The sequence below is a fragment of the Astatotilapia calliptera genome, chromosome 3 (genome assembly GCF_900246225.1).
Source record: "Astatotilapia calliptera chromosome 3, fAstCal1.2, whole genome shotgun sequence".
In the NCBI taxonomy this organism is placed as follows: Eukaryota; Metazoa; Chordata; class Actinopteri; order Cichliformes; family Cichlidae; genus Astatotilapia; species Astatotilapia calliptera.
The window spans coordinates 13,824,122-13,837,053 of NC_039304.1; the positions used below are offsets into that span (position 1 = coordinate 13,824,122).

General features: G+C 45.4%; 1 protein-coding gene across 4 annotated transcripts in view; it reads right to left on the minus strand.

Moving 5' to 3' along the window:
• Window positions 1-414: 414 nt before the first annotated feature.
• The window catches only part of mpdz (multiple PDZ domain crumbs cell polarity complex component), a 67,807-nt gene continuing 55,289 nt past the window's right edge, over window positions 415-12,932 (minus strand). For all 4 annotated transcript variants that reach the window (XM_026161917.1, XM_026161918.1, XM_026161919.1 and 1 more), the window contains 20 exons: window positions 12,550-12,733; window positions 11,407-11,603; window positions 11,197-11,288; window positions 9,411-9,489; window positions 8,983-9,051; window positions 7,976-8,071; window positions 7,818-7,892; window positions 7,537-7,723; window positions 7,303-7,448; window positions 6,335-6,418; window positions 5,214-5,407; window positions 4,970-4,984; window positions 3,488-3,635; window positions 3,310-3,396; window positions 3,053-3,137; window positions 2,777-2,940; window positions 2,043-2,147; window positions 1,672-1,766; window positions 1,454-1,577; window positions 415-1,362 (listed from right to left, as the gene is read on the minus strand). In XM_026161917.1, the coding sequence (XP_026017702.1) occupies window positions 1,216-1,362; window positions 1,454-1,577; window positions 1,672-1,766; window positions 2,043-2,147; window positions 2,777-2,940; window positions 3,053-3,137; window positions 3,310-3,396; window positions 3,488-3,635; window positions 4,970-4,984; window positions 5,214-5,407; window positions 6,335-6,418; window positions 7,303-7,448; window positions 7,537-7,723; window positions 7,818-7,892; window positions 7,976-8,071; window positions 8,983-9,051; window positions 9,411-9,489; window positions 11,197-11,288; window positions 11,407-11,603; window positions 12,550-12,733 (2,373 nt within the window). In that variant the 3' untranslated portion in view covers window positions 415-1,215. The remainder of the gene's footprint in view (window positions 1,363-1,453; window positions 1,578-1,671; window positions 1,767-2,042; window positions 2,148-2,776; window positions 2,941-3,052; window positions 3,138-3,309; window positions 3,397-3,487; window positions 3,636-4,969; window positions 4,985-5,213; window positions 5,408-6,334; window positions 6,419-7,302; window positions 7,449-7,536; window positions 7,724-7,817; window positions 7,893-7,975; window positions 8,072-8,982; window positions 9,052-9,410; window positions 9,490-11,196; window positions 11,289-11,406; window positions 11,604-12,549; window positions 12,734-12,932) is intronic.

Sequence of the window (12,932 nt, forward strand, 5' to 3'; positions counted from 1 at the left end):
GTTTACTTTTCTGTGCACTTGCAGGAAGTGAACAATAATACTTAAAAAATACTGTGACATAACACCTTACACATCAGCTTTAGCAGCACTATATTTCAGTGAACGGCTCTCACATACACTCACACACAGACACACTCAAGCCGCACTTTCACATCTTTCCCTTCAAAGAAAAGTCAACACGCTTCACGTTTCCGATATCCGACTTCTCGCCGCTTCAGAACTAAAAACTACAGTGACTTCACGATACATTTGATTAAGAGCGGTCTCAGCAGCGTATGGAAGCCCGTTTCCGCCACTAACGGAAAACAAAAAAAGCATCCATGACTCGAAATTTCAAGAAAATAACTCGAAATTTCGAGTCATGGATGCTTTTTTTTGAAATTTCGAGTTAATAGGTCGAAATTTCAAGAAAATAACTTGAAATTTATGGATACTTGCTTTTTGGGGGTTTTTGTGGCGGAAACGGGCGTGTGCCGACAGCAGTGCAACGCAACGGACAAATAACGCTGTTTTAAGCTAATGCAGGCGTTAGCTAAATCCTGCTATAATCTCCTAATTGTCTCGAGGGTACTTCTTTAATTCTGTGCTCTGAACTGAGTCCGGGGTCACCCCTCAGACTGTTAACAAAGTAATAATAATAATAATACAGGAATACAATTAGTGCTGCCAGCGTTAATCTCGTTAAAATGACGTTAACGCCATTAACGCGGCAAATCACCGTTAGCGAATTAGCGCGTATCCCCCAGTGTGTGGGGCTGGATAGCGCTAACGTGTTAACGAGCTAACCGCGCTAATGTGGTTAGCTCGTGGGGATCCGCGGGAAATCTCCGTGAGCGAGATTTCCCGCGTTATGGCGATAAAGTAATTTTAACGGGATTAACGCTGACAGCACTAAACACAATCCAAAGTGTCCAGTGAATACTTCAAATCCAGAGTGGTGGAATGTTTCTAATACTATTTACAGCCTCGTTGAGATTCCCATTACGACTAAGTAAAGCCTTCAGCACAACACGTGCTTGTAACAGGCCTTCAAACATCACAGTGGCGTAAGCTTCTTCATGATCACACTGTTTGTGTTTCAGTGTGCGGGTGCTTTCACAGACGAGCGCCTCGCTGCTGCTGCGAGTTTGCAGAAAAGGTGCGCGGAGGTGAAGAGAATGCTGTTGTGAGCAGAGGATAAGGAGTGGGTATAGTGCGTGTGGAGGTGGGGGCGGTCTATGACAGCACGGTGAGCGTGACGGTTCCTTTGGTCCTCTTCAGAATGCTGACGGCCTCTTCGTGGGAAACCCCCTCCAGAGTCTGCCCGTTGACGGCCATGATCTGGTCTCCTCGCTTCAGGCGCCCGTCCTCTGCAGCTGCGCCCTAAACACACACACACACGTGTGCACACCATCAATAACAGAGGCTGTCGGTTCTGCAAAGATAAACAGTGGCACAGATAAACGCCTCTCACCTTTCCAAAAACAGTTTTCACATATATGGGCAGGTCTCCGTGGGGGCTGCCGTACCCTCCGACTATACTGAAACCCAGCCCGTCTGGTCCTCTATCAAGAGTGATGGTCTTATACTGAGGAGGGCTGAGGGAAAAGGTAGAAGGCATTTAAAGGAAAACCAAAGCAACAACCTGTAGTTCTCCTCCTCTGAGCGCCCCTGCGTCTAAGAACATCATACCTGAGGTCGTCTTGGAAGATGCAGCTGGGCGTGAGAGCCCCACCGACCTGCTCCTGAGGGGGACCCGTCACGGTGGTGTCGCCACCTGCAACCACCTGGAGGTGCGTTAACACACAGACACAGAACACAGCTCTGTTATAGTAATACTGGCGTTGATTTACTGCCCAGATAAAGACTGATAGCATGATGGTAGTGCTGGATGAGGGCGCTTTATGGTGCTTCAAAGCCTGTGACCGCCACCCTTTGTCTCGTCTGTGCTCAGCTGAACACTTTGAACAGAGATAAAGGGAAGAATACGACACAAGCTGCAGCTTATCTGCCGATTTATCTGGTAGAAACACAGGAGGTGAGAGAAGACGTTTATAGGAGACCTGCAGCTGTATCGTTCCTGTCGCGTTCTTGAGCAGGGCGACGGCCTGAGAGTGGCTCATGCCTTCAGCAGAGGTTCCACATATGCTGACGATTCGGTCGCCGATCTGAAAAAGTGAGAGTTTAGAACATTTTGGGGGGGAAACAGTGCAGATGTGCAGTGCAGCAGAAACTTTTCACACTTTCCAAAGAATAGTTTGGATGTTTCGAGCAGCCTGCTGCATGTCAGCGTCATAAAAGCGGTGCCCACCGCCTGAAACTCGCATCTGTCACTGCTGATTTCTGTGCTTTCATTATTAGACCGCACAAAAAACGTAAATTCACGGTTCAGCTGAGTAATTTCATTACGCCGCGCTCTCTTTTCTCTTTCAGGCTGAAATGATAAAACGGCATGAATATACCATTCAGGATTCACCCTATTCATTTCAATGAGTCTTTCTGTGGGCTTAATGGCCTTAATACAGGAGTGGGAGATTTATTATCCACGTTAGCAAATGGCTATTGTCCTCCTCCAGCCTCAGTCTAACACAGTTTCAATTGTCAGTTTTTCTGTGAAGGTCACAGCTAAAGGTTAAGGGCTCGCGGCCTCTGGGAGCCGCTGAGAATACATACACTGAGCGAGTGGGAGTAAATAAATGAGATTCGCATTAAATCCCACACAAGAATTGGAGATATGCATAATTTCTGATGAGAGCCAAAGATTTGAGAGGGAGGTGGCCAAGAAAAGGTCTCATACCTTGAGATTCTGGGTCTGAGCAGCCAGTCCGACGGGATTCATCATGGCGATGAAGATGGGGATGTCGCCCAGGGGGCTGCCCACTCCGCCCGCTATGCTGATGCCCAAAGAATCAGCGGGGCCTTTAGTGAACTCCACTGTTCTGACTTCCTGATGCTCCGGGTCTGAAACAAACGCGTCGCTCTGATGACTCGTCTTTTCTTTTCCCGCAATTTGACCGACATTCGCAGTGGATTTCGATCTGCTTGTTTACACTTACAGTCTTGCCGTACTTACATTCTTGGCTTGTACTAAGCCTGTCAGGGTCACCAGGATCTGAACATGGCTGAGAGACCACCTTGGCGCTTCCTGTGTCACTCATCTGAAACAAAAGCATTCAGAGCGCTTTCTTGTCAGGCATTAGATAAGAGGAATTTCTATTCAGCTCCAAAGCGTTCATTTTCTGCCTTTATTTTTTTACTAGTGTAATTTTGCATGATTGGGTTAAAAATAAGCTACTTCTATTTTAACCACTATCTCATCAGCTACATTACCTGGCTGCTTTGAGACAGCCTTCTTTCCGAGTGGAAGGGCCCCGCCTTAAACCGCCCCACTTCCATTTTGATAGATCCCACGCAGCACTGCAACACAACACACAGGCATTATTGTACGGTTATTCGTCTTTAATTGTCCTGCACACATTTGACGATTGCGCATGCGGGGCGGGACTACCTTCAGCAGCGCAGCCACGGCCTCCTGAGTGGCTGACCGGACGTCCTCACCGTTGACCGACAGTATCTGGTCGCCCTGCATCAGCCGACCGTCAGCCTCCACCAAACCTCCTTTCACGATGTCGGACACAAACACCCCTGTGTCGTTCCTGCTCGGAGAGACGGGAAGACTGAGACGCGGCAGTAGGCACGACACGTCTGTGACCGCGTGCAGCACTCTGCTGAGGATCGCTAAGCCCCCTTTCTCAAATTGCTGACCTTAATCCTACAATTTTCCAGAGCTCTGTTTTTTAACTTGTTATTGCTGGTACAGTATTGATCTGGCAATTTCAGGCTTTTCCAATGGAGCTGCCTGAGTGTGGCTTGTATAACAGAATATTAACCAGCGATCACTTTGACAGTATTGTGCTGTTGGAGGCTTCGGTTCACGGTCAACAGAGTCAAATTCTGCGCTCGCTGTGAGCGAGAATATAACGTGCAGGAAGAAAAGATGACTTATCTTAAGCCTCTGCCTTTTCTTCTTTGTTCAGAAGCACATCTGAGCCGTGGACTTTGCATATCTGAGGTGCCAATCTCCACGTGGATAAGAACTAGCACAAGCAGTAGCTGTGAAGCAAGGCAACTTGATCCCACTCAGTCCTCGGTGCCAGAGATACTTGGCTGTCACAACTGCTCACCACTAACTGCTAGCTTGCATATTTTCCTTTCTCGTAGGTCGTCTGGGCTCCTGTCTTTTCCATCCTTTTGAGCATTTTAGCCTTTTTCTTGCCACGTGTGTAGCAAAACCACTGTGACAGAGGCCGAAATGTTACAACTGTGTTAAAAACTGTCCAAACTGTTTAACCTTTGACACTAGCTTGGGATATTTAACCCTGACCCCTGTCTCCTCACAAACTTCGACCACGGGACCGAATCTGTCAGCATAAAACATTTACAGGCACGCAGAAATCCAGAGGGCTTATAGACGCTCCGCAACCTGCCTGGCTCTTATCCCAGTGATAACTTTGTAAATCTGTCTTTGCTGATCGAGTGCTAGCAACAATAGCGGGATTTTCACGCTGACGCAACAAGTGCTTTCAGCTCCGTCTCTGGTAACACAGCGAGGCGAGAACCGCCACTAGTACCGAGGAGAATGACTGAAATACAAACCTGTTCTGCTGACTCATATGAAAATGCAGTCACGCAGAAAAAAAACCTTCATTTAGCCACGATCTGTTCAAGCTACACATAAAAAAATTATGATCTCTTTTTGATTTCCTGCTGAAAAAAACATAATGATTTCATGTCTTTGTAACAGACATGTCGTGTGGGAAAGAAGGGATTTTACTTAATCTGCGTGCTTACACCAAACACAATGACTTTTGTTGGTACGTAAAACTGGTTTAACTGATGGCTGCATGGACAGAAACATGATAGAAGTAAAAGCAATGACCTCACTCTCCCAACTATGGAGTATAAAAACAGATAAAATACAAAAGGTTACCTCTGATCCCGCGATCTGCATTAAAAAAGGTCAAAACAATATAATTATAAAGTAGGCTGATAATTACATTTCAAAAATCTAGAATGTTTTCAATTCCTTGTTTGCTTCTATGTATTTTCCAACACGCTAACACCTACTGCGAGCCAGAAAGCACCTAGTGGAGTCACTACTCTGCTATTGTTATATGTAAAGGCTCGTCGCCTGACGCTCTCAGCAGCAGAGCTGATTCTAACAACGTTCCCACCTCCTCCCGACAATGCTCAGTCCCAGGCCCTGGCCGGGATTCTTGTGCAGCTCCACGGTGAAGGAGTCCCACAGGTCTTCCTCCTTGTACTGGGCCTCGTCCCTGTAGACCGCCAGCCGGACCCTGTGCGGCGTCTGCCGCAGCACGTTGATGGCTTCGTCGTGACTGGCCGCTCGCAGGTCGATGCCGTTCACCTGTGATGAGAGAATGCGTGCGTAGGTTTTGATCCAGCTACTCGCTCGGCCATATTTGGTTAAAGTAGCAGAGGCCTTATCTTCTGTTCCAGTGTATAAGTTAACTGCAGCGGAGGATTATATATAAAAAGTTCTAACAGCCTCATTTATTGCACAAAGTTTCCTTTAAACCGTTTCTGCTTTAGATATAAGGAAACTAGGTCATTCCTTTGAAATCACAGGCTGATGCTTGACTTAAAGTACAGCAGGGAAACCTTCCCACAAACCCCTGTGAGATGCTCCAGTGGTCAGTCTAAGAGCGATGCCCAGCTTTTCTTCTTTTCTTTTTTCAAACCACATTTATAGGAGGGAAAATACCATATTATCTTTCACCGTGCACACGCAGTGGATTTTATTTTTTCCCCATAGTATCTAATGGCATGACTGCAGAGTGGGAAACTGCTCTTTTCACTTTCCCTCGCTGACCTTATTTTCTAAACACAGCAGCCTGGCTCAGGGACAGGAGTGAATAGTGGAGAGCTATTAAGTCATAAGGGCGTGTGTTTCAATTCAGATCTAGTGATTGAGCTACAATAACTCAACTCCCGGGCTCCACCCCTGCCCTCTCTCCGTGACAAAGCACGGGGTCAGACGGAGGGCAAACCCAAGTAAGAGCTCGGGTGCTTAACTTGTCAAGGCGCATAATGCACACGGGATTTGTACAGGTTTTCTTTCACTTTTCACTCATAATCGCCTCGGTCTGCGGTATATTATCTTGCTAAAAGCAAAAAGCGGTGCTTTTAGAGGTTCTTATTGCTGTTAATATATATCTATGCTGTTGCTCAACATATATCGTATTGTCAGACTTTAAAAATCCAAGCGTTCATGCTGAGACTCTTCGGGCATGTCTCATCGAAATATAGTTACGCTCATTATGCTGCAGCTCACCTCTAAGATTTGGTCTCCTGCCCATAACCTCCCATCTTTGGAGGCCGCCCCTTCTTCATAAACTTCGTGGATAATGATGGCCCCCTGGAGATAAAGAGAGAGAGAGTGGAAAAAGTGAGTTAATTAGGACAAAATAAAAACACACAAAACAAAACAAAAAAAAAAGATGGAAGGGAGACATTTAGCATTTATTTGGAGGATATTAAATGGATACAAAACAGATTGGGCCGGGAGGGGAAAGAGTATTTGTTGACTTTTTAAAGTATGTGTACACAGCAAATTTTTTTGTGTGTGTTTGTTGGCAAACAGACATAAATTTGGATTACTGCTTCTGTGAATGTGTGTGTTCCTGTGCTCCTGAGGTTGCATTCCAGGGGCAGGACGTTGTCCGCCACGGCTGAGGCCAGACAAAGAGCTGCTCCCCCAAGCCTGACTGAGCAGACAGAATAGATGGGACGAGGGGAGGATGGCAGGGGCAACGAGAAGAAGAGGAGGAGGAGACGAAGGCCGTGACAGCATCGTTTCCTACATTCCTGAGCCTCCGTGGCTTATGAGTTATGCTACCAGCAAAGAATCTAAGTGGGTGGCATTGTGGCTGGGAACGCACAGCTAAACCTGCAGATTTACTGTTTGTTATTATTCAAATCAATAAAAGTTTATTTATATAAAGTGTCAAATCACAACAGAAGTTGCCTCAAGGCGCTTTGTAGTGGATACAATAATACAGAGAAAACCTCAACAATATGAGGACCCTCCTGCGAGCAGGCACTGGGCGACAGTGGGAAGGAAAAACTCCCTTTCCACAGGAAGAAACACCCGACAGACCCAGGAAGACAAGACGAAAACAAACTGTGGAAAAGAGTCACGTTTTATTATTATTATTGACTAAATCTAAGCACATCAGGGAGACCAGCTCACGTTTTCCCCCTCATTAGCTGATTGCTACTGCTATTTGTCTGGTTTCCTACCAGCAGAGTGTCACAGCCTCCCACGATGCTGAGGCCCAGGCCTGTGCGGCCCTTGGAGATGTCGATGGTTGTTTCACAGCCGGGGATGATGGGGCAGGTCGTCGGGTCAGAGGCCAGAGCGGAAGGGGTGGATGAGCGACTAAGACCTAAAACGGAGAAGCATGTCTGTTCTTTTCACCTGACAAAACTGACAATACAGTTCTAGAAAATTAAAACCAAGTAAAACGAACTCACTGGTGGCTGCTTCCGCCTCTGGCTGACTTGGGAAGATGCTAGGCATGCTGGGTACGCTAGCGAGGACTCCATCTGAAAAGCTTGCGTCCTGGCAGATCGACTGGACACAGGAGAAAGAAGAGGGGATCTCCTTTGTAGCAAAGGTTAGCTTCACAGGACCTGTGGCTTTTCTCAGCAGTGATGAGACCTAAAAAAACAAGAATACCAATCACACCTTTCACCTTGTGGCTACTAATAAACAGCACAGACATGAAAGGTTATTTCCAGAGTAACGCCCTTACCTTTTCAACAGTGTATCCGAGCACAGACTCGCCGTTCACAGCTAAGAGTGTGTCCCCAGGTTTCATGCACCCCTCCTGCTCACAGCGCATAAACAGCTTTGATTAGCAAAGGCAGCTAAACGTCCACGGTACAGAAGGTCTCATTAGGCATGACATACTTTGCCGGTGTGTCCCTGCACTTCAGATATACTCTCAATCTCAACCCCGGCCTCTGTGTCGCCCTCAACAAAAGTGATGCCGAGTCCTCCGTCCTCCTGATGAAGAGAAACGCTCATTAGTGATAAAAAACGTTTGAAATTGCACCACCGCACACGCAATACCCACGCTGACAAACCCTTTTCTTTAACACGTGCTGGGTAATGGAGCCGTACTGTACCAGTTCAAGAAATCAAGTCGCCTCCAGAGATGAATCAGCCCCAGCTTCAGCTCACATCCTTCACACTTCTGATCTTTTGCTCCCAGAGAGGCCTTTCAGGGCATTTGTCTTCATATTAATGAGCTGCCTATGTGCTACACTGTTGCCACCTCTACCGCATGAATGATTCAACAATTGTAGGGATTGCATAGTTTTTCCTCTCTCCTGTCTCTTTTGCAGTTTGTTTTAGCGCTCTTCAAAGGCCAACTTCACCTGAATCTGCCTGAAAAGCATGTTCCCACTTGATCCGTGTTGTAACTGATCTTGTAGAAAGTTTCCTTTATTTGTTGAGGTGGTGAGATGTCTAATGTTGAGATCTCTGCTTCCGCTCGTGTTGTGCAACTGGATGCAATTTTATCGCTGCTGCTCAGAGGATCAGACAATGACCTTTGGAAAACTGCCTGCTTTCTGCGAGCTAGGACGTGGACCCCACAAGGAGTCGGGATCCATTCCTTATTTAATATTTCAGTGAACCAAGCCTTTAACTCCCATTGGAACGTCTGTTTTGTTTACTTCACCTTCTTTTCCCTCAAAATTTTCTGTCTTTTCTCAGCGTTTTGGCATCCTGTCAAACTTGAGTGGTGTGCTCCCGATCTGTCTGTCTCTGACGTGCCCCGCTGGCTTATTTAGTGTGTGTGCGTAAGAGTATACACCTCCCTCATTACCGCACTGTTCCTGAGACTTTCTCCCCGTTACTGCCTGTAACGCTGTGTGTTTTGCGATGTCCGCGGGTCATCCTGCGCCTCTCACCTTCAGATTTACGATGTGATGAACGTAGTTCGAAGTATCGGCGTCGCCATTAGCAGCAGCTTCTTCTGGCTGTGAAGGAGCAGGAGTAGTGAGCACACCATGAAGTAAATAAATCAGCTAAATTTTAGCTGGTGGGAGTACAGTGCCGGATGCGTCTACATTACTGCTTGTGGTTTGTTTTACTGGGAGTCACACACAGGCACGGGACCACACAAAGAAACTTCACATGCATGCGTGCCGAGCACGAGACAGACTAAAAGCCAAATTACACGCCCAGATGTAAAAGTAATGGTTCTGTTTACACGTTTAAAATCTCATTACGAAGCACCAACGTGGCTGTGTAGTAGCTGTAGGAGTCGTGTCTGTTCCAGGGCTTCTGCATGTGTGCATCGTGTGTTTTCTATGCGTGCCCATAAGCAGAGTTGTACCTCAGCGTGGGGCTCCACAGCGTCTCCCTCGTGCTCCCTCACTGGTCCCACCGCCATCTGGTCGAGCGCTTCGGTGTTCCTGTTTCACACAGTCAGAACTCACGTAAATCGTCGCTTCTCAGCTTTGTGACAGCAGAGCTGTGATTTACGCCAGCTGATCACAGCGTATCTTTCAGGAAAAGGATGTGAGTCAAGTGGGAGGCTAAGTACTGTGATCCGGAAGAGAGCCAAAAGTAGGTCAAAGGTCAAATACGTCAAACTCTATAGGGATATGTGAGCTAATGTATCCGTATTACATGCTAACTACATCTGTTTGACTCCCAAAGCTGACCGACTCAACAACTCCTGCACCAACACCTTTTACATTTGACTACTTTCAACTTCCACGGTGCTTTTTCAAATTTGTAATTCTACCCTTTGGTGTCATACGATGAATTTGAGACATAACGCCAACACAAACGGAGAATGTAACATCGCAATCGCAGGGGGATGATAAAGTAATCATAATACATATAAAAATCGAAATCATTTTCATGTTAATAAGCGCTGCATTTGCAACGTTTTGTGCCGTTTCATTGGCCCACCCGTTAAGGAGGAGATGGGGTAAATGGAGACATACTTAATCTTTATTTTATGTTTCCCAAAATGTGAAAACTTCTAGATTAACATGCAAAACGTAGATTTTATTTAGTAAATATTCACACAGCCTAACAACATCATGTCAACTATCTCAACTCTGTAGCTGCTCTCTTATTCACAAGCAGGGGTCAGTACAGCACGTAGATCTACGTACTTGATTTTGTTACAGTAGATGCCTTTCTAGGCCCCAAAGGTATCGGTATCGCATCCTGGCAGCTTTTGCTTGCTAGACATCAACCCCTACACTATGGAGGGATACACTCTCTGATAAGAACTGCACTACATTTGCATTTCTCCCTTTAGCCCTAATTCTAGCTTCGTACTCCAGCTATATTTACAGTCACTGTCACTATATTTTTAACTAACTATTTAAAACGCATTTCCTCGCAAATACATTTTTCCATCGTGTCTGCATGTAGATATCTAAATTAACAATATAAACTACTATTTTAATTCACATATGTTTGATAACTTTCATTGTTTTTTTTTTGGTTTTTATTAATAATTCAAGCTAAGTATATCTCATATTTTTAGCTGGCAAGCTTAGACTGTCTATGCCCATATTACTAGCTAACAGTGTGACGTATTAGCCATGCTTTAAGCAAGCTATTTTGCACATTTTACACTTTTTGACCACTAAATATTAAATTAAAATATAGTTTATGGATTTACTTTGGAAGTCTGTTATTTATATTTGTCACTAACGTTCAACTTTTGCTCTTTATCTCTTTTGGTAACTAAATAAAATAAATATCTAAATAAATATCATCTGTATGCTGTAGAAATGTTGTATATTTTAGTGAGTGTACCACTAAATCTGAAAACCTTCACAATCATCAGCCAAGTGCCAGCTGGTGTGATGGGTTTAATATAGTTTTTATTAATATTTATTGATTACAAAATATTTCAAGTTAAACTATACTTTATGAATGCATGTATACGTTTGGTATGTGCATGTGAGAGACTGTGTTATTAAGCATTACAGAACAGAGGCCATTATATTCAACCTGTGCTGCATCCTTCTGTTGAATGACAATAGCTCCATCTATTGGCTTTTCACTAACATTACAATAACTTTCCTGAGGCTCAATAACTGCATGCATAGTTTCACAGGAGCTTTAATAGTGATGAAAATAACTGTTGATACCTGACAAAGATGATTTTGACTTTGGATGGAGCGCTCTTGATGATGGAGGACGCGTTCTGATGACTGTGGCCGTACAGAACTTGTCCGTTGATCTGTAGCACAACATAAAGTTTATTGCTCAGAAAAGCATTTACAGAATTTGAGACTTTTTAAAAAAAAAAAAAAAAAAAAAGCAAATGAACAGTGAAACTAATTTTATACGCATCTCACCTCCAGCAGCTCATCCCCAACAACCATACGTCCGTCCCTGCCGGCCGCCCCGCTGGGGTCTATTCCCACCACGAACACGCTCATGCGTGAGCGGTCCCTGTTCCCTGCCAGGCTGAGGCCCAGGCCTGTTTTGCCTTTCTCCAGCTCAATCATGTGGAGGACACCTGGGAGGCTGCCATAACGCTGGATTATGTTCTCTGAAAGAGGCAGGCGAAGTCGCGGCAGACAGATGTAAGCTGACAATACAAGTAAAATAGCGCCAGACTGGTCTCGAGCCCTATCGCTCCGTGTAACGTTTCCCGAAAGAAGAGCAGATATTTGAAATGTGTAAATTGCAGAGGAACCAAAAGTAAAAGGTAGAAGTTTGTCAGCAGAATTTTCTATTTCAGCTTCACCCTCTCCCATTTTTGTCTCAATCTTGGCTCTTTTGTTCTGGTTCCAGTCTCTTTTCTTTGTCTCTCCACCTCTCCTGTCTCTGGTGTGTTAGATAGCCACTGTTCAGACCAGTGGGCTCCTGTTGTTCTGGGCTCCCTGCCACTGTTGAACCATCAGTCCTGTACTAATCTCCACAACTCACCTCCCCGGGCTCAACCTCATCAATCTTATTCCTGCAGGATGGGCTCTGTCTATCTCGCTCTCACACACACACACACACACACACACACACACACACACACAAGGGCACATATACACATATACTCCACAATCCCAGGTGTTTGGAGGCTGTTCTTTATGCTGATTGCTCGCCATCTTTCTCTCTGGAGCAGTGAGTTCATCCTACAGTTGACATCAGAGTGTCTGCAGGATGATAATGGCCTAATTGGGACACTGAGTCCTTCAGGTTTTTGCTGAGGCACAACCAGCTCAAGCATGTGAATCAGTGCACGTTTATGCCATGCAGGAGACTTTATGGGCAGACATGTAACTTGGAGGACCTCTTGTGGCCATTTGCTGTTACTACATAGTGTAGTATGTAAGCATATATTTTTACTTCCTCCCACTACAAACTGGGTTAAAATATTCCTGCTGTATGTGATGCAGGATTACATTTATATCAAACATTTACAACCTTGTGATATTTCACTGCAAAATTAAACACCCTACTGCAAAAAACACAATAAAAACCAGACAAACTAAACTCACTCCAATTATATCCGTACTCGTCCTCGGGCTCCTCCCCCTCCTCCTTTTTCTCCTCAGCAGTCTCAGCAGGACTGCCAGGAATCTCTGTCAGCGTGTCTGTATCAGTCTCTCCCACATGAGGCACCACTGGCAGGGTGAGGACAGCACTGGTGGGAGATGCCTTTGCCGCTTCACGCTTCGCCAGCTGTCGCGCCACAGATGGAGGCAGAAAACAGTTGATGAGTGAAAGGTAAAGAAGATAAAGAAGGTTTCATCTCTCCATTAATGTTTAAATCAATTGGCTGTCAGGTTCACAGCGAGAGGAAGGCGCCGATGCAATCAACAAGAAGCCATATGCTTGGTTTCCTTTTACATGTACGTTAGCTGGAAGTTATTGAGTCTAT